At 46.7% G+C, this 21,613-nt stretch overlaps 1 protein-coding gene across 2 annotated transcripts in view; it reads left to right on the forward strand.

Annotated features, from left to right (window-relative positions):
- The window catches only part of ndufv3 (NADH:ubiquinone oxidoreductase subunit V3), a 41,469-nt gene that overhangs the window by 13,747 nt on the left and 6,109 nt on the right, over positions 1-21,613 (forward strand). For both annotated transcript variants that reach the window (XM_072259790.1, XM_072259791.1), the window contains exon 3: positions 5,791-6,501. In XM_072259790.1, coding sequence (XP_072115891.1) covers positions 5,791-6,501 — 711 coding nt within the window. The remainder of the gene's footprint in view (positions 1-5,790; positions 6,502-21,613) is intronic.

The following is a 21,613-nucleotide window of genomic DNA, read 5'->3' on the forward strand; positions in this document are numbered from 1 at the left end:
GGTCACCTCTCATCCTCCGTCGCTCCAAGGAGAAAAGGCCGAGTTCACTCAACCTAGGAGCAAAATTAGGCCAACTGGCCCATCGAGTCTGCTCCGCCATTCAATCATGGCTGATCCTTTTTTTCCTCTCCTCAACCCCAGTTCCCAGCCTTCTCCCGTAACCTTTGATACCGTGTCCAATCAAGAATCTGGCCCTGTGATTAAGTCAGCATCCTAAACCAGATGTTGTCAGGACTGGATCACCTGAGTTACAGGGACAGGATGAATAGATTAGGAATTTTTTCCCTGGAGTGCAGGAGAACGAGGGGAAATCTTATAGAAGTTTTCAAAATTACAAGGTGTATAGACAGGGTGAATACAAGCAGGCTTTTCCTCTGAGGTTATGTGAGACTAGACCTAGAGGTCATAGGTTAAGGGTGAAAGGTGAAATATTAAAGGGAAACATAAGGGGGAACTTCTTTACTTGTGAGAGTGTGGGATGAACTGCCAGCTGAAGTGATGGATGCGAGTTCAATTGCAGTATTTAAGAGAAATTTAGATAGGTACATGGATGAGGAGGGTATGGGGTATTCTGGTCTGGGTGCAGGTCGATGGGACTAGGCAGAATGACATTTCAGCATAGGCTAGTTGGGCTGAAGGGCCTCTTTCTGTGCTGCAGTGCTCTGTGACTCTATTCATCTCTGTCACCTCCTCAGAAACTCAAATCAAATGTGACGTCCCCCACAAAAAACCACATTGACTATCCCTAATAAGTCCATGCTCTTCCAGATAGGAATTAATCTCTTTACGAAACTTCTCCAATTGTTTCCCTATGACTTAACTACCTATAATTTCCCGGTTTCTACCTTCCTCTCTTCTCAAACAAAAAAAAGTGTTGGCTAATTTTGCTCCTTGACTGTGGCCAAAGGGCAGACAGAGGTCTGTTCAAGTCTGATAACAGTGGGATAGAAGCTGTCCTTGAGGCTGGCGGTGTATGATCTCAAGCTTTTGTATCTTCTGCCCAATGGGAGGGGGGAGAAGAGAGAATAACTGGGTTGGGTGTGTCCTTGATGATGTTGGAAACATAGAAAACCTACAGCACTATACTGGGCCGTCGGCCCACAAACCTGTGCCGAACATGTCCCTACTTTAGATATAAACCTAGGGTTACATAGTATCCGTGCTGGAGTTGGCCTAGTTCATAACTTCTGCACCTTTTTCCTATACTCTGCAGTGGCCCATCCGTACCATACTTAGTTTTCAACACTGGTAGCCCTTGGAATTCCTGCTTATCTTCTGCCAGCATCTGTCTCCACCTTCACTCTCCCATTCCCACCTCATTCCATCTGCCTTTTCTCTTTTAGAAACATAGAAACAGGGCCGGCTGGTGGGGCAACGACATCAGCGCCGGACCCGGGAGCGGAGGTTCCCGAGTTTGAAACTAGTCAGGTCCGTCCCCGAGTACGCTTTCCATCCGTGCCGGGTTGAGTGTCGAGATCGCAACTCGACCTCGTAAAACAAAGGGAGAATACTGTGAAAATGTCTGTGTGAGGAGCGGTGTGCCACACAGTCTCAGTGTCTCTCTCTCTCTCGCTCCACGCCTTGTAAAAAAGCCATGAAAAATCCATCATCACGGGCACGCACACACGCACATGCAGACGCACACGCACAGGCATGTACACGCATGCAGGCACACGCCAAAGAAAAAAGAAACGTAGAAACATAGAAAACCTACAGCGTAATACAGGTCCTTCGGCTCACAAAGCTGTGCCAAACATGTCCTTACTTTAGAAATTACCTAGGGTTACCCATAGCCCTCTTTTTCTGAGCTCCATGTACCTATCCAAAAGTCTCTTAAAAGACCCTATCATATCCACCTCCACCACTGTTGCTGGCAGCCCATTCCACGCACTCACCACTCTCTGCGTAAAAAGCTTACCCTGACATCTCCTCTGTACGTTGTTAGCTGCCTCCATTTATCATCCACTTGCCTCTGCCTCTCAAACTCAGACCCCTCCCCTCCCCTCCTGGACATCAGACTTCAGTAAAGCTTTTGACAAGGTTCCACATGCCTGTCTGATCTGGAAGATTAAGACACATCAGACCCATGAGATCCAGCAGATTCAGAATGGGCTCAATCATGGAAAACAATAAGATAGTGTTAATGTGTCTGAAGGTCTGTGACCAGCGGTGTTTCACGGGGATCAGTGCTCTGTTACTTCAGTGAACATGTAGGTGGAGTGATTCACCAGGTTACAGCAAAATGAAAAATTGTAGGAATTTTGAGGAAATCATCAAAGAATTCAGTCAGATATAAACCAGTTAGAAATATGGTGGACAATAACTGATGGAGTTTAAGTGTGAGATGGGAAATCAAATGTAAGTGCAAAATAGCAGCACCCTCACGTTCATTGATGTACAGGGGGAGGCTGGAGGCACAAATCGGTGAAATGGTCAGCTTTATTCCTCTTATTGCTGCCTGTAAATGCAAAGGATGTTGCTGGACTTGAGGACTGGAGTTATGGGGAAAGACTGAACAGTTTGGGACTGTTTTCCACAGAGTGCAGAAGACTCTCCGTGACCATGCTCTTTCTCATGTTTAGTTGCTCTTGCTCTCTGATGCATCTGGTTTTCAATTTTCTCATGTGGACGATTGTTATCTTGTATACAACCAATACTACTCTCTCCCATGCACATGGCTGCTCTTTCATGTGTGTTCTAGTTTTATCTCTTCCTATTTCTCCCCTGCCTCTGCCGCTTTAACTCCCCGCTCTCCCCCGCTCCCTACACTCTCTCCCCCATTTCTCCCCACTCTCTCCCCCATTTCTCCCCTCTCTCTCCCCCATCTCTTCCACACTCTCTCCCCCCCCTCTCTTCCCTCTCTCCCCCTCTCACTCGCCCCCTCTCTTCCTGTATCTCTCCCCCTCTTTCCACTCTCCCTCTCCCCTCCCCCCTCCCCCTCTACGTCCCTCCCCCCTCCCCATTCTCTCTCTCCCCTCCTCCATCTCTCCCCACTCCCTCTGTCCCCTCCCACTCTCTTGCTTCTTCCACCTTCTCACTCTTCTCTCTCCCCCTCCCCTCTCCCCCTCTCTCTCCCCATCTCTCTTCTGCCCTTCTCCCCCCCTCTCTCTCTCTCTGCTCCTCTCCCCTCTTTCTCCCCTCTCACCCTCTCTGTCAGCCCTCTTTCATAGAATATAGAATAGTACAGCACATTACAGGCCCCTCGGCCCACATTGTTGTGCCAGCCCTCAAACCCTGCTTCCCATATAACCCCCCACCTTAAATTCCTCCATATACCTGTCTAGTAGTCTCTTAAACTTCACTAGTGTATCTGCCTCCACCACTGACTCAGGCAGTGCATTCCACGCACCAACCACTCTCTGAGTAAAAAACCTTCCTCTAATATCCCCCTTGAACTTCCCACCCCTTACCGTAAAGCCATATCCTCTTGTATTGAGCAGTGGTGCCCTGGCGAAGAGGTGCTGGCTATCCACTCTATCTATTCCTCTTAATATCTTGTACACCTCTATCATGTCTCCTCTCATCCTCCTCCTCTCCGGAGTAAAGCCCTAGCTCCCTTAATCTCTGATCATAATCCATACTCTCTAAACCAGGCAGCATCCTGGTAAATCTCCTCTGTACCCTTTCCAATGCTTCCACATCCTTCCTATAGTGAGGTGACCAGAACTGAACACAGTACTCCAAGTGTGGCCTAACCAGAGTTTCATAGAGCTGCATCATTACATTGCGACTCTTAAACTCTGTCCCTCGACTTATGAAAGCTAACACCCCATAAGCTTTCTTAACTACCCTATCCACCTGTGAGGCAACTTTCAGGGATCTGTGGACATGTACCCCCAGATCCCTCTGCTCCTCCACACTACCAAGTATCCTGCCATTTACTTTGTACTCTGCCTTGGAGTTTGTCCTGCCAAAGTGTACCACCACACACTTCTCCGGGTTGAACTCCATCTGCCACTTCTCAGCCCACTGCTGCATCCTATCAATGTCTCTCCGCAATCTTTGACAATTCTCTACACTATCAACAACAGCACCAACCTTTGTGTCATCTGCAAACTTGCCAACCCACCCCTCTACCCCCACATCCAGGTTGTTAATAAAAATCACGAAAAGTAGAGGTCCCAGAACCGATCCTTGTGGGACCCCTCTCTCTCACTCTCTCACCCCCACCCTCCCTCTCTATCTGACCTTTCTTGCCCCTCTCCCCCTCTCTCTCCATCTCTCCCCGCTCTCTCCCCCCTCATCTCGCCCCTCTCTCTGCCTCCCTCTCTCCCTTTCTCTCATCCCCTTCTCTCTTCCCCTTCTCTCTTCACTGCTCTCTCTTCCCCCTCCCCCTTCCTTCTCTCCCCTCACCTCTCTCCTCTCTCTCTCCCCCTTCTCTACCTCTCTATCCCCCTATTTCCCCTCTACCTCTCTCTCTCAAGCCTCACTCCCCATCTCTCTCCTCCCTCCCCTCTCTCTCCCTCTCCCTTCCCTCTCCCCATCCCCTTTCTACCCCCTCTGCCCTCTCCCCTCTCCCTTCCATCTCCCCTCACCCCACTCTCCCCTCTCCTCTTTCTCACCCCTCTCTCTATCCTGTCTCTCTCCCCCCCTTTTCTTCCCATCGCTCCCCTTCCCCATCTCTTCCGATCATCTCTCCCCCCACTTTCTCCCTCTCTCGCTCCTCCTCTCTCTCTCCTCACTCTCCACCTCTCTTACCCTCTCTCTCCCCTTCTCTCCCCCTTTCTTCCCCTCTCACTCACCCCTTCTCTTCTGTATCTCTCTCTCCACTCTCCCTCTCTCCCCTCCCCATTCTCTCTCCCCTTACCCCATCTCTCCACCATCTCTCCCTCCTCTTTCTCCCCTCTCTCTCCACTCTCCCTCCACTGACTCTTTCTGTCCCTTCTCTCAACCCCCTACTCTCGCCCCCTCTCTCCTCCTCTCCATCTCTCCCCATCTCGCCCCATCTCTCCCACATCTTATCCCACTGATTCCCCTCTCCCTCTACCTCTCTTTCTCATGCCTCACTCCCCATCTCTCCTCCCTCCCTCTCTTCCCCCTCCCCCTCTCTTGCTCCCTCCCCTCTCTTCCCCCTCCCCTCTCTTCCCCCTCCCCTCTCTTCTCCCTCCCCTCTTTCCCCCTCTCTCCCCCTCCCCTCTCTTCCCCCTCCCCTCTCTTCCCCCTCCCCTCTCTTCCCCCTCCCCTCTTCCCCCCTCTCTCCCCCTCCCCTCTCTCCCTCTCCCCTCCCCTCTCTTCCCCCCTCTTCCCCCCCCCTTCCCCCCCTCTTCCCCCCTCTCTTCCCCCTCCTCTCTTCCCCCTCTCTTCCCCCTCCTCTCTTCCCCCTCTCTTCCCTCTCCCCTCCCCCTCTCTTCCCCCTCCCCCTCTCTTCCCCCTCCCCCTCTCTTCCCCCTCCCCTCTCTCCCCCTCACCCCCTTTTCTACCTCCCTCTACCCTCTTTGTCCCCTCCCTCTCTCCCCTCTCTCTCCCTCCCCCTCTCCCTCTCACCTGTGTGTGATTTTTTGGTATGTACATTGAAGCCATCTTGCTCTGTCACTAATGTGGTGCAGGCTCTGCTCTCACAATCTGCTAATTTAGTTGGTGGTCCTGGAAGCAAACCCCTATTCCTTTAAAGAAATTCTTTCTAACTTGGTTGCCGGCTAATATTATCTCTCCTTTGGCCAGCTCAAGGCTATAACATCTAATCTTGATGCTCTGAATGGTATTATTACTGCACCAGTGAATGAAGCTGGACTGCTTTGCAGTAAGTGCCAATGTAGTGTTCTGACTCCTTCTGACTCCTCTGTCGCACAGGAGCCGGGCCCCATGGAGTTTCAGTTCAAGCCACAGACATGACTACCAGAGAACGGGCAAACCTCCTTTCCAGGAAAACCCTGCTGAATTTTCCCAGAAAAACTTCTGGCCTGAAGCAGTTGCCACTCACCAAGAGCAGGCAGAAGAAGGTGGTTTTCTTTGATGCTGCTGAAGGCAAGGAACAGACAGTGACAGCCTGTCAGTCTGGTGCTACAGAGGTGCCAGTGGATGATAGAGCTGCAGCTGGTGAAGAATCTGACTCCAGCTCCGACTCTGATGACGAAACTATGACTGGGGATGCCTTAAAAAGTCCCGTTAAGTTTCTGAGACACGATTCCCCAACCAGGAATACGGGGTGGATGAAGGAAAGGAAACAAGAGGAGCCAAGAGCCAGCAAGCCCCAGTCAGAGCCAGGAATTGCTGTCTCCAGCGGCTCTGTGAGAGAACTGCCCACTCAACCGAGCACTACAGCAGGAGGACAGGAAGCACAAGTTGCCCATCCCAAAGCAGGAGGCCAAAGGAGACACACTGAGGCTGCAGCAACACCTCCAGATACCAAAATCGCCCGTGAGGAAGGCACATCTGGCAGCTTACAAAGGGCAGGGTTGCCACTGGCACAGAGTGAAACACTGAGAGAGCACCAGATAGAGGAGGAGTTGATAGAAGATTCCTGGGCCTCATCTTCAGCCAATGCTACAGATACGCCAATGGGTACTCTCTGCTTTCATCAATGTTGTGAGCCAGGGCTGGCGTATAGATTGTCACTCCCAGTATCAGGGGTGGAGTGGGGATAGACAAAACACATTTGGTGTGAAAGGCCTTAGAGAGAACCTCAAACCATTGACATCAAGCCCAGCCAGGCTAAGATGGAGAAGCCAAGCTAACACGTAGTGAGGAAGGATGATATGTCCAAGTCCAGTGGGCTCATCCCCAATGGATTGTCTGACACCACTGAGATTTGGAGAACGATCACAAAGCATTTAGAATATAGAACAGTGGTAATTTGGTTTACTATTGTCACATGTATAGTGAAAAATAAGAGGATCCAAGCCCCAGACGGAGCTGGAATCCTTGTCTCCAGTTTTCTGAAAAACTTTGCTTTGTATGCCATTCATCTAGATGATTACATACTGAATGAGAAATAGATATTGGAACGGGTTTATTATTGCCAATTGTACCAAGGTAGAGTGAAGAGCTTGTCTTGCCCACTGTTCATATAGATCAGATCATTACACAGTGCAGTGAGATAGAACAGCACCACAGTGGCAAAGCTATACAGCTTAGGCCGTTCCAGAATATGGAGTTCCATTTCAGGGCCATTCTAGAAGGAGTGTGTGCAATGTGTGGGTTTTCTCCAGGTCCTCGGTTTCCTCCCACAGTTTAAAGACATACCGGGTAGGTTAATTGGTTATTGTAAATTGTTGCGTGCCTAGGTTAAGGTTAAACAGGTTAGTTGGGGGTGCTGGGGGTGACTGGGGTGGGCAACGTGACTCAAAGGGTCACAAGGGCCTACTCTGCGCTGGATTACTAAATAAATAAGACATAGGAGCAGAATTAGGCCAGGCAGCCCATCGAGTCTACTCTGACATTCCAACATGGCTGATCCCAGATCCCACTTAACGCCCGACACTTTCTTGCCATATCCTTAAGTAAGATGAAATAATAACAGAATGCAGAATAAAGACTAATAGATGCAGAGAAAGTGCACTGCAGATAAACGATGATGCAAGGCCATAACCAAGTAGGTTGTGAGGTCAAGTGTCCACCTTATCATATTAGAGAACTGTTCAATAGTCCTGTAACAGAAGCTGTCCTTTAACTTGGTTAGATGTGCTTTAAGGCATTGGTATCATTTGCCTGTTCAGTGGTGAGAGAAGAGAGGAGAATGGGTAAAGAAGTGGCAGATGAAATATAGTGTCAGGAAATGTATAGTCATGCACTTTGGTAGAAGAAATAAAATTGTACACTATTTTCTAAATGGACTGCATAATTAAAAAATCTGAGTTGCAAAGGTGCATAGAGTCCTTGTGCAGGATTCCCTAAAGGTTAATTTGTAGGTTGAGTCGGTGGTGAGGAAGGCAAATGCAGTATTAGTATTCATTTCAAGAGGACTAGAATATAAAAACAAGGATGTAGTGTTGAGGCACTATAAGGCATTGGTGAGGTCTCACATGGAGTATTGTGAGCAGTTTTGGGCCCCTTTTCTAAGAAAGGATGTGCTGGCATTGGAGAGGGTTCAAAGGAGGTTCAATGAATATGATTCCAGGATTGAAAGACTTATCATATGATGAGTGTTTGATGTCTCAAGGCCTGTACTCACTAGAATTCGGAAGAATGGAGGGGAATCTCATTGAAACCTGTGGAATTTTGAAAGGCCTCTACAGCGTGGATGTGGAGAGGATACTTCCTATGGTGGGGTGTCCAAGACTAGAGGACACAGCCTTAGAATAGAGGGATGTCCATTTGGAATGGAGGTGAGGAATTTCTTTAGCCAGAGAGTGATGAATCTGTGGAATTTGTTGCCCCAGGTGGCTGTGGAGGTCATCATAGGGTATATTTAAGGCAGCGGTTGATAGATCATTGATTACTCAGGGCATGAAGGGGTACGGGGAGGAGGGAAGAGATTGGGGCTGAGAGGGAAATGGATCAGCTATGATGAAATGGTGCAGCAGAGTCAATGGTCCGAATGGCCTGATTCTGCTCCTGTATTTTATGGTCTTATTATGCTTGCTGCTTGACTGAGGCAGCAAGAAGTATAGACAGAGTCCATGAGAGGGAAGGCCGGTTCCTGTGATGCGCTGAGCTGTGAGAACAACTCTCTGTAGATTCTTACTGTCACATGCAAAGCAAGTTGCTGTACCAAGCCATGATGCATCCAGGTAAGATCTATGGTACATTGATAAAAAAAATTGGTGAGAGTGAAGAGAGACATGCTGAATGGCTTTAGCCTCCTGGAGAGATTGAGACACTGTGAAAGCAAACAGAATGTTATTATTTATTGCTGGGGGGATACAAATGTAGGGAGTTATACCACAGAGATAGTATTGTTTCCGGTTTAATGTGTTACAGAAAGTTTACTGACTGATGTCTGGAATGGGATGATTATCCTATATGAAAGGTTGGACATGTTATCCATTGGTGTGTCAAAAGCGGGAGTGTTAAGATCCTGAGAGGGTCATGGCAGGATGATGGAGAGGATATCTCCTCATCCAGAACAAGGAGTTAGGACTTCCAGCCCACAAGATTGTGCATGTAAAAAGGGCATAAGACCACAAGACAAAGGAGCAGAAGTCGGCCATTCGGCCCATCGAGTCTGCTCCACCATTTTATCATGAGCTGATCCATTTTCCCATTTAGTCCCACTCACCTGCCTTCTCACCATAACCTTTGATGCCCTGGCTACTCAGATACCTATCAATCTCTGCCTTAAATACACCCAATGACTTGGCCTCCACTGCTGCCCGTGGCAACAAATTCCATAAATTCACCACCCTCTGACTAAAAAAAATCCCTTCGCATTTCTGTTCTGAATGGGCGCCCTTCAATCCTTATGTCATGCCCTCTCGTACTAGACTCCCCATCATGGGAAACAACTTTGCCACATCCACTCTGACATGCCTTTCAACATTCGAAATGTTTCTATGAGGTCTCCCCTCATTCTTCTAAACTCCAAGGAATACAGTCCAAGAGCAACAAACGTTCCTCATATGTTAACCCTCTCATTCCCAGAATCATTTTAGTGAATCTTCTCTGTACCCTCTCCAACGTCAGCACATCCTTTCTTAAATAAGGAGACCAGAACTGCCCACAGTACTCCAAGTGAGGTCTCACCAGCGCCTTATAGAGCCTCAACATCACATCCCTGCTCCTATACTCTATTCCTCTAGAAATGAATGCCAACATTGCATTCGCCTTCTTCACTACCAACTCAACCTGGAGGTTAACCTTAAGGGTATCCTGTACGAGGACTCCCAAGTTCGGTTGCATCTCAGAACTTTGAATTCTCTCCCCATTTAAATAATAGTCTGCCCATTTATTTCTTCTGCCAAAGTGCATAACCATACACTTTCCAACATTGTATTTCATTTGCCACTTCTTTGCCCATTCTTCCAATCTATCCAAGTCTCTCTGCAGACTTTCCGTTTATCAGCACTACCGGCCCCTCCACCTATCTTCGTGTCGTCAGCAAACTTAGACACAAAGCCATCTATTCCATAATCCAAATCGTTGATGTACAATGTAAAAAGAAGCGGCCCCAACACAGACCCCTGTGGAACACCACTGGTAACTGGCAGACAACCAGAATAGGATCCCTTTATTCCCACTCTCTGTTTCCTGCCAATCAGCCAGAGCCCTATCCACGTATGTAACTTTCCCGTAATTCCATGGGCTCTTACCTTGTTAAGTAGCCTCATGTGTGGCACCTTGTCAAAGGCCTTCTGAAAATCCAAATATACAACATCCACTGCATCTCCCTTGTCTAGCCTACTGGTAATTTCTTCAAAAAATTGCAATAGGTTTGTCAGGCAGGAATTTTCCTTTAAGGAATCTATGCTGAGTTCTGCCTATCTTGTCATATGCCTCCAAGTACTCCGTAACCTCATCCTTGACAATTGACTCCAATGACTTCCCAACCACCGATGTCAAGCTAACAGGTCTATAATTTCCTTTTTGCTTCCTTGCCTCCTTCTTAAATAGCAGAGTGACATTTGCAATCTTCCAGTCCTCCGGAACCATGCCAGAATCTATCGACTTTTGAAGATCATCGCTAATGCCTCCGCAATCTCCACAGCTACTTCCTTCAGAACACGCGGGTGCATTCCATCTGGTCCGGGAGATTTATCTACCTTTAGACTATTCAGCTTTCTGAGTACTTTCTCTGTCGTAATTGTGACTGCGCACACTTCTCTTCCCTGCCACCCTTGAGTGTCCTGTATACTGCTGATGTCTTCCTCAGTGAAGACTGATGCAAAATACTCGTTCAGTTCCTCTACCATCTCCTTATCTCCCATTACAATTTCTGCAGCATCATTCTCTATCGGTCCTATATCTATTCTCACCTGTCTTTTACTCTTTATATACTTGAGAAAGCTTTTAGTAGCCTCTTTGATAATTATTTGCTAGCTTCCTTTCATAGTTAATCTTTTCCCTCTTAATGACCTTCTTAGTTTCCTTTTGTAAGGTTTTAAAAACTTCCCAATCCTCTGTCTTCCCACTAATTTTTGCTTCCTTGTATGCCCTCTCCTTTGCTTTAACTTTGGCTTTGACTTCTCTTGTCAACTACGGTTGCATCCTTTTTCCATTTGAAAATTTTTTCTTTTTTGGAATATACCTGTCTTGCACCTTCCTCACTGAGTCAGTGTGGGTGGAAGTCAGAAATAGGAAGGGATCAATCATTGTGCTGAGAGTAATCTGCATGCCTCCAAATAGCCCTTGGGACACCGCGGAGCAGATAAGCAGGCAGATTTTAGAATGGTGCAGGAAATACAGGGTTGTAGTTATGGGTGATTTCAACTTCCCTCATATTGACTGGCATCTCCTAACTGCAAGGGGGATAGATGGGGCTGAATTTGTCAGGTGTGTTCAGGAAGGATTCCTGACACAGTATGTGGACTGGCCGTCGAGAGGAGAGGCCATACTTGATCTAGTTCTGGGTAATGAACCTGGTCAGGTGGCAGACCTCTTGGTGGGGGAGCATTTTGGTGAGAGTGACCACAACTCCCTTAGCTTCAGCATAGCTATGGAAAAGGATAAAAACAGACAAAATGGGAAAGTGCTTAACTGGGGAAGGGCTAACTATGAAGGGATGAGGCAGGAACTAGCGAGAGTAAATTGGAAACAGATGTTCAAGGGTGAAAGCACAGAAGTAATGTGGAGGAAGTTTAGGGACCACTTGGGCTGGTTTCAGGATAGGTTTATCCTGCTGAGACAAGGAAAAACTGGCAGGAAAAGGGAACAGTGGCTGACGAAACATGTGAGGCAACTCGTCAAGAGGAAGAAGGAAGCATATATTAGATATAAGAAGCAGGAATCAGGAGGGGCTCATGAGAAATATAGGGTAGCCAGGAAGGAGCTTAAGAAAGGATTTAGGAGAACTCGAAGGGGACATGAGAAGGCCTTGGCATGTAGGATTAAGGAGAACCCCAAGGCATTCTATGCGTATGTGAAGAACAGAAGGATGATAAGAATGAAGGTGGGGCCGCTAAAGGATAAAGAAGGCAACGTGCCTGGAGGTGGAGGAGGTTGGGGAGGTCCTAAATGAATACTTTGCTTCAATATGTCACGTACCCTGTGACGTGGGTAAAGAAACCAGCAGAAATAGAAACCACTTTGGAGTCCAGTATTGCTATAAACTACTAATATTTGTTAGTAACTACACAATATAGTAATATAAATGTAGATAAATCAAACAGGTTCGCAATGATTATATATAAAAGGAAGTGTGGAATATATATGTATGAAAACCAAGCTTCTTTAAGTCTAGGGGTAAAAAGATACAGTCTTACAATGTTGAGTAAAGTTCAGTTCAGTTCAGTTCGTGGTATTTAGTTGAATAGCGATGGGGAGAGAGAGAGAGAGTTGAGTCTTCAGGTGAGCTGATGCCATTGATCTTCTCGTCGTCCTCCGAAATCCTTTACAAGTCACCGACTGTGACTTTAACCAGGGGGACAGCTTTTTCTGTGGTGGAGCTATCACCCCGGCAAGGGTGGACGCATAGACAACTCCCCACCAGTCAACCCCTTCTTCACCGCTGGAATAGCAATTTGGATTGATCCGCCTGATCGATCCTCGAAAACCCACTTTCACTGCGGACACAACAATGCTCATTCAGTGTCCAGATCATGTGTCTGAGGTCTGTATCATCTGACCTCCCATTTATTTCACCAGGCTGAGCATCACCTGTCATTCAAAGAGTCCCTCCTTCCTTTGTCTGTGAAGAAATGCACAAGCAGGCAACAAGTCCTTGGAAGTTATATCAACAACTTGCCGAAAATCATAACATCGAGTGTCCATTAAATAACACTGCCTTCGGTCACCATAGCAACTTTCAAGCTGCTCGGTGCTGTCTCCAACTCCAAACTCAGTAAAAATCCAAAGTTACTTCCAATGCCTTAAAGTGACAGTCCAACCGTTAATCTTCGTCTCTCTCTCTCCTTTCAAAAGCAACATATTGGTGGTAAATAACTCTGTCTCCCTCTCCTTTCCAAACAAACCATCAATGATAAATGACTCTCTCTGTCTCACTTCAAACAGTTAATAGGGGCACTCCTGGATCCCCTCACAAGTATTCACAAGTGAAAAGGATCTTGATCAGGGTGAGGTCGAAATAGAACAGGCCTGTGTGCTGGACAAGGTGGAGATTAAGGAAGAAGAAGTGTTGGATCTTATTAAAAACATCAAGATTGATAAGTCCCCAGGGCTGGACGTGATATACCCCAGGTTGCTGTGGGAAGTGAGAGAAGAGATCGCTGGAGCAGTAGCTATGATCTTTCAATCCTCTTTGGCTGCAGGGGGGGTGCCAGAGGATTGGAGAATGGCAAATGTAGTCCCCTTGTTTAAAGAACGTAATAGGGAGAATCCTGGGAACTATAGACCGGTGAGTCTTACGTCGGTGGTCTGCAAACTATTGGAAAGGATTCTTAAGGATAGGATCTACGAGCATTTGGAGAAGTACAGTCTACTCAAGGATAGTCAACATGGCTCTGTGAAGGGAAGGTCGTGCCTCACGAACCTAATTGAGTTTTTTGAGGAGGTAACAAAAGAAATGGATGAGGGTAGGGCGGTAGATGTGGTCTACATGGATTTTAGCAAGGCATTTGACAAGGTCCCCCATGAGAGACTCATCCAGAAAGTCATGAGGCATGGGATCAGTGGAACATTGGCTGTTTGGATAAAAAATTGGCTTACAGGAAGAAAGCAGAGGGTAGTAGTGGAAGGAAGGTATTCTGCCTAGAGGTCAGTGACTAGTGGAGTGCCGCAAGGATCTGTCCTGGGACCCCTGGTCTTTGTGATAATTATAAATGACCTGGATGAAGATGCGGAAGGATGGGTGAGTAAGTTTGCGGATGACACAAAGATTGGAGGAGTTGTGGATGGAGCTGTAGGTTGTTGAAGATTACAAGAGGATATAGACAGGATGCAGAGTTGGGCAGATAAGTGGCAGATGGAGTTCAATCCGGGTAAGTGTGAGGTGATGCATTTTGGAAGGACAAATCAGAAGGCTGAGTACAGGGTTAATGGTCAGTTATTTAATAGCGTGGATGAACAGAGGGACCTTGGGGTTCAAATCCATACATCCCTCAAGGTCACTGCACAGGTTGATAGGATAGTTAAGAAGGCCTCTGGGATGCTTGGCTTCATTAATAGGGGGGTTGAGTTCAAGAGTAGAGAGGTCATGTTGCAACTCTACAAATCTCTGGTGAGACCACACTTAGAATATTGTGTTCAGTTCTGGTCACTTCATTATAGGTAGGATGTGAAAGCTATGGAGAGGGTGCAGAGGAGATTTACCAGTATGTTGCCTGGATTGGAAAACAAGTCTTATGAGGCAAGGTTAGCAGAGCTGGGACTTCTCTCTTTGGAGCATAGGAGGATGAGAGGGAACTTGATAGAGGTCTACAAGATTATGAGAGGCATAGATAGGGTGGATAGCCAGTACCTGTTTCCCAGGGCACGAATTGCAAACACCAGAGGGCTCATGTACAAAGTTAAAGGAGGGAAGTTTAGGGGAGACATCAGGGGTTTTTTTACACACAGGGTTGTGGGTGCCTGGAATGACTTGCCAGGGATGGTGGTGGAGGCTAAAACATTAGGGGTATTTAAGAGCCTCTTGGACAGGCACATGGATGAAAGAAAAATAGAGGGTTACTGCGTAGTGTGGGTTTAGTACTTTTTTTAAGGAATATATGGGTCAGTACAACGAGGGCCGAAGGACCTGTACTGTGCTGTAGTATTCTAGTGTCTAGTGTCTGATGGCCTAGTGGAAGAAGCTGTCCCTGGTGGTCCTGGCTTTTATGCTGCGGTACCATTTCCTGGATGATAGCAGCTGGAATAGACCGTGGTTGGGGTGACTCGGGTCCCCAATGATCCTTCAGGCCCTTTTTACACCTGTCTTTGTAAATGTCCTGAATCATGGGAAGTTCACAACTATAGATGCGCTGGGCTGTCCGCACCACTCTCTGCAGAATCCTGCAATTAAGGGAGGTACTTTCCCATACCAGGCAGTGATGCAGTCAGTCAGGATGCTCTCAATTGTGCCCCTGTAGAAAGTTCTTAAGATTTGGGGGCCCATACCAAACTTCCTCAACTGTCTGAGGTGAAAGAGGCACTGTTGTGCCTTTTTCACCACACAGCTGGTATGTATAGACCACATGAGGTTCTCGGTTATGTGGATGCCGAGGAACTTAAAGCTGCTCACCCTCTCAACCCCAGATCCATTGATGTCAATAAGGGTTAGCCTGTCTCCATTCCTCCTGTAATCCACAACCAACTCCTTTGTTTTTGCGACATTGAGGGAGAGTTTGTTTTCTTGACACCACCGTGTCAGGGAGATGACTTCTTAGAAACCATAGAAAAACTGCAGCACAGAAACAGGCCTTTTGGCCCTTCTTGGCTGTGCCGAACCATTTTCTGCCTAGTCTCACTGACCTGCACACGGACCATATCCCTCCATACACCTCCCATCCATGTATCTGTCCAACTTATTCTTAAATGTTAAAAAAGAACCCGCATTTACCACCTCATCTGGCAGCTCATTCCATACTCCCACCACTCTGTGTGAAGAAGCCCCCCCTAATGTTCCCTTTAAACTTTCCCCCCCTCACCCTTAACCCATGTCCTCTGGTTTTTTTCTCCCCTTGCCTCAGTGGAAAAAGCCTGCTTGCATTCACTCTATCTATACCCACCATAATTTTATATACCTCTATCAAATCTCCCCTCATTCTTCTGTGCTCCAAGGAGTAAAGTCCTAACCTATTCAACCTTTCTCTGTAGCTGAGTTTCTCAAGTCCCGGCAACATCCTTGTAAACCTTCTCTGCGCTCTTTCAACCTTATTTATATCTTTCCTGTAACTTGGTGACCAAAACTGAACACAGTACTCCAGATTCGGCCTCACCAATGCCTGATACAACCTCATCATAACATTCCAGCTCTTATACTCAAAACTTTGATTAGTAAAGGCCAATGTACCAAAAGCTCTCTTTATGACCCTATCCACCTGGGACGCCACTTTTAGGGAATTTTGTATCTGTATTCCCAGATCCCTCTGTTCCACTGCACTCCTCTGTGCCTTACCATTTACCCTGTATGTTCTACCTTGGTTTGTCCTTCCAACGTGCAATACCTCACACTTGTCTGTATTAAACTCCATCTGCCATTTTTCAGCCCATTTTTCCAGCTCGTCCAAGTCCCTCTGCAGGCTCTGAAAACCTTCCTCACTGTCTACTACACCTCCAATCTTTGTATCATCAGCAAATTTGCTGATCCAATTTACCACATTATCATCCAGATCATTGATATAGATGACAAATAACAATGGACCCAGCACTGATCCCTGTGGCACACCGCTAGTCACAGGCCTCCACTCGGAGAAGCAATTCTCTACTACCACTCTTTGGCTTCTTCCATTGAGCCAATGTCTAATCCAATTTACCACCTCTCCATGTATACCTAGCGACTGAATTTTCCTAACTAACCTCCCATGCGGGACCTTGTCAAAGGCCTTACTGAAGTCCATGTAGACAATATCCACTGCCTTCCCTTCATCCACTTTCCTGGTAACCTCCTCGAAAAACTCCAATAGATTGGTCAAACGTGACCTACCACGCACAAAGCCATGTTGACTCTCCCTAATAAGTCCCTGTCTATCCAAATGCTTGTAGATTCTGTCTCTTAGTACTCCCTCCAATAACTTACCTACTACCGACGTTAAACTTACCGGCCTATAATTTCCCGGATTACTTTTCAATCCTTTTTTAAACAATGGAACAACAAGAGCCACTCTCCAATCCTCCGGCACCTCACCTGTAGACACGACATTTTAAATATTTCTGCCAGGGCCCCTGCAATTTCAACACTAGTCTCCTTCAAGGTCTGAGGGAACACCCTGTCAGGTCCCGGGGATTTATCCACTTTAATTTTCCTCAAGACAGCAAGCACCACCTCCTTTTCAATCTGTATAGTTTCCATGATCTCACTACTTGTTTCCCTTAATTCCATAGACTTCAGGCCAGTTTCCTTAGTAAATACAGACGCAAAAAACCTATCTAAGATCTCCCCCATATCCTTTGGTTCCGCACATAGCCGACCACTCTGATCTTCAAGAGGACCAATTTTATCCCTTACAATCCTTTTGCTCTTAATATACCTGTAAAAGCTCTTTGGATTATCCTTCACTTTGACTGCCAAGGCAACCTCATGTCTTCTTTTAGACCTCCTGATTTCTTTCTTAAGTATTTTCTTGCACTTCTTATACTCCTCAAGCACCTTATTTACTCCCTGTTTCCTATACATGTCATACAACTCCCTCTTCTTCTTTTATCAGAGTTGCAATATCCCTTGAGAACCAAGGTTCCTTATTCCTATTTACTTTGCCTTTAATCCTGACAGGAACATACAAACTCTGCACTCTCAAAATTTCTCCTTTGAAGGCTTCCCACCTACCGATCACATCTTTACCAGAGAACAACCTGTAGGCCACCTCGTTATTGTTTGAGATAAGGCCAATCAATGTAGCGTTGTTAGCAAAATGAATTAACAGATTAGAGCTGTGCGTGGCGATACAGTCATGGGTATACAGAGAGTAAAGGAAGCCTTAAGGAGATCCTGTGTTGAGAGTGTCACGTGCCCCATGAGGGGAATAAAGAACCAGCAGAAATAGAAAACACTTTGGAGTCCATTGCTATTAACTAATGGTATTTATTAGTAACTACACAATACAGTAATAGAAATGTAGATAAATCAAATAGGTTAGCAATGATTATATATATAAGTAAATATATTAGTAAGTGTGGAAATATATGCTTCTTTAAGTCTAGGGGTAAAAAGATAGTCTTACGATGATGAGTAAAGTTCAGTTCAGTTCGTGGTGTTGAGTTGAGTAGTGATGGAGAGAGAGAGAGAGGGAGGGAGAGATTTGAGTCTTCAGGTGAGCTGACGCCGTCGATCTTCTCGTTGTCCTTCGAAATCCTTTAAAAGTCACCGACTGTGACCACAACAAAGGGGACCGGTTTTCTGTGGTGGAGCTATCACCCAGGCAAGCGTGGACACATGGACAACTCCCCACTGGTCACTGCCCTTTCCTTTTCACTGCAAGAGCCACTGATCGATCCTCCAAAAACCCACTTTTTCTGCGGGCACAACAAAGCTCATTCGGTGTCCAAAACATGTGTCTGAGGTCTATATTATCTGACCTCCTATTTATCTCACCGTACTGGATACCAGCTGTCATTCAAATAACTCCTCCTTCCTCTCTCTGTGTAAGAAATGCAAGCAGGCAAATGTCCCTGAGAAGTATCAACACACTGCCGAAAAATCATTAACATTGAGTGTCCATCAAATAATGCCCTCGGTCACCATAGCAACTTATGAGCTTCTCGGTGCTGTCTCCAACTCAGCAGAAATCCAAAAGTTAGCCAGTTCTTTCTCATGCCTTAAAGTGACAGTCCAACAGCTAGCCTTCCTCTCTCTCTCAAAACAACATGTCAGTGTTAAATAACTCTCTCTCTCTTTTCAAAGGCACAGTTCATAGGGGTAATTGAGCACAGTTCATAGGGGTAATTCAGGGCCCCGTCACAAGAGTCAGAGGGGTGGAGGTGAGGGAGCTCACTCTTAGCACCTACCGACGATCTGACAGGAAGTCCAGAGTCCAGCTGCACAAGGCAGGGCCAAGGCTGAGGTCTGAGCTTCCTGTCGAGCCTGGATGGAATTATGGTGTTGAATGCTGAACTTTCGTCCAAGAACAGCATTCTCACTTAAGCATCCTTCTTCTCCAGATGTGTAAGGACAGTTTGTAGAGCAGTGTCTATTGCGTCGTCTGTTGATCGGTTGTGTTGGTAGATGAATTGTAGGGGGTCCAGTTTGGGTGTAGCATGATGCAGATGTGAGCCTTGACCAGCCTCTCAAAGCATTTGCTTATTATTGAGGTGAATGCCACAGGACGCCAGTCATTCAGGCATTATACCTTGGTTTGGTACAAGGACAATGGTGGATAATTTGAAGCAGGAGGGCACCCTACACTGGGAGAGGGAGAGATTCAAAATGTCTGTAAACACTCCTGCCAGTTGTGCTGCGCACATCCTGAGTACTCGCCCTGGGATGCCATCCGGTCCCGCAGCCTTGCGACTGTCCACTCGTTGGAAACATCTGAGTACCTCAGCCTCAGTGATGACCAGGTTGCAGGTTGTAGCGGTGGCTTTCCTCGAAGACTCAGAGTTGGCGACATCGAACCGAGCGTGAAAGCGATTGAGCTCATCTGGGAGAGAGGCTGCAATGTTGGTGGCACCACAATGTTCGGCTTTGAAGTCTGTGATGGTATGCAGCCCTCGCCGCAAGTCACGTGTGCTATTCATTGTGAATCTTGGCTCAATCTTCTCCCTGTATTGTTGTCTCACAGCCTTGATAGCTTTGTGCAGATGGTAGCTGCTTTTCTTCTGCTCCTGCTGATTGCCGACACCGTATGCTCTGTGTCACGCGGTAAGTGCTGCTCACACGGAACTATTGATCCAGGGTTTCTGGTTCGGGAAGACCCTGACTGACTTCAGGGGGACAATATCGTCAATGCACTTCGGATGAAGCACATGACTCCATCAGTGAACTTGGAGACATCCTCATCATGGAAAACATTCCAGTCAACGTCATCGAAGCAGTCCTGCAGCATGGAGACCAATTGGTCGGACCAACAGTGGACGGTTTTAACTATGGCCGCCTCTTATTTCAGCTTCTGCCTGTACGTTGGCAAAAGCAGGATCGAAGAGTGGTCTGATTTTCCAAAAACTGGGCGAAGGAGAGCTTTGTAAGCATTGGGGAAGGGAGTGTAGCAGTCATCAACTGTCTTATCTCCAGGAGTGCTCATTTAGATGTGCTGACGAAACTTCGGAGAGACTTTCGTCAGTGACGCTCGATTAACGTCACCGGTGATGATGGAGGCAGCCTTTGGGTGTGCAGTCTCCAGCGTGTTGATAGTCTTGTACAGTTCCTTGAGAGCCAGGTCAGTATCAGCCTGCAGTGGAATGTACACCGCTGTGATGGTAACATCCATGAACTCCCTAGGCAGCCAGGAGGGTCTGCACAGCAGCACCAGGAACTCCAGGTCTGGGGAACAAGAGGATTGTTGACCATAAAGCATACCCCACCTCATTTACTCTTCCCAGAGAGGTTATTACAACTGTCTGCCCAGAACAGGGAGAACCCAAAGGGTTCGATAGTGTGGTCCGGTATCTCCTCCATCAGCCAGGTCTCCATGAAGCACAAAATATTACATTCCTTTGTTTCCCGCTGACAGGAGATTCTGGCTCTCAGTTCACAAAGCTTGTTATCCAGGGACTGAATGTTAGTCAGGAGTATGTTAGGGAGAGTTGGCCCTTCTCCCTTGCCTCCAGCGCTTTTTCCGAGGTAGTGGCGGTGTAAGAGATGAGTCTCCCATGCATCGCTCAAGCAGGGGTTCCCAGTGTAGGAAAGGCAGTACATAGTGGGTAAATGCCATCTTTCTGATGCTCAGAAGGGTCAGTCTATCGTATCTGATGTGACTATCAGCTACTTGAAAAGAAAATGCTAAGATAATTGTAGAAATTAGTAGTATACTGTAGATTTGGTACATGGCACCATCTTAATCAACTTTTTTTGAGCCTACTAGGGAAACTACAATTCTGATTGTTTTCTGTAATGAACCAGATTTTACTAGGTGAAGAAACCCTTAAGTAACAGTGATCATAATATGATAGAATTCAACCTGCAGTTTGAGAGGGAGAAGCTAAAATCAGGTTTATCAGTGTTACAGTAGAACAAAGGGAATTACAGAGGCATGAGAGAGAAGCTGGCTAAAGTTGATTGGAAGGAAACACGAGTAGGGATGATAGCAGAACAGCAGTGGCTGGAGTTTCTGGAGGCAATTTGGATGGTGCAGGATAGATACATCCCAATGACGAAGAAGTATTCTAAAGGGAGAATGAGGCAACCACGGCTGAAAGGAGATGTCCAAGACAGCATAGAAGCCAAAGAGTGGGTGTATAATATAGCAAAAATTAGTGGGAAGGTAGAGGACTGGAAAGCTTTTAAAAACAAACAGAATGCAACTGAAAAAACAAAGATGAAATATGAAGGTAGCAAGACAATAATATAAAAGGGGATACCAAGATTTTTTCCGATATATAAAGAGTAAAACATAGAATACTGGACGCTGCCTTTCTGAGACACTGCTCCTTGAAGATGTCCTAGGTACTTTGAAAGCTGGTACCCAAGATAGAGCTGACTAAATTTACCGCTTCTCTGCCGCTTCTTTCAATCCTGCGCTGTAGCTCCCCCCCCCCCCATATAAGAGAGTGAAGTAGCCTTTCAGAATGCTCTGCATGGTACGCCTATAGAAGTTTTTGAGTGTATGTGTTGACATGCCAAATCTCTTCAAACTCCTAATGAAGTATAGTCACTGTCTTGCCTTCTTTATAGCCGCATGGATATGTTGGGACCAGGTTAGGTCCTCAGAGATCCTGACTCCCAGGAACTTGAAACTGCTCACTCTCTCCACTTCTGATCCCACCATGAGGATTTGTATGTGTTCCTTCGTCTTACTCTTCCTGAAGTCCACAGTCAGCTCTTCTGTGTTACTGA

Source organism: Mobula birostris, chromosome 6, assembly GCF_030028105.1.
Source record: "Mobula birostris isolate sMobBir1 chromosome 6, sMobBir1.hap1, whole genome shotgun sequence".
NCBI classification, from domain to species: Eukaryota; Metazoa; Chordata; class Chondrichthyes; order Myliobatiformes; family Myliobatidae; genus Mobula; species Mobula birostris.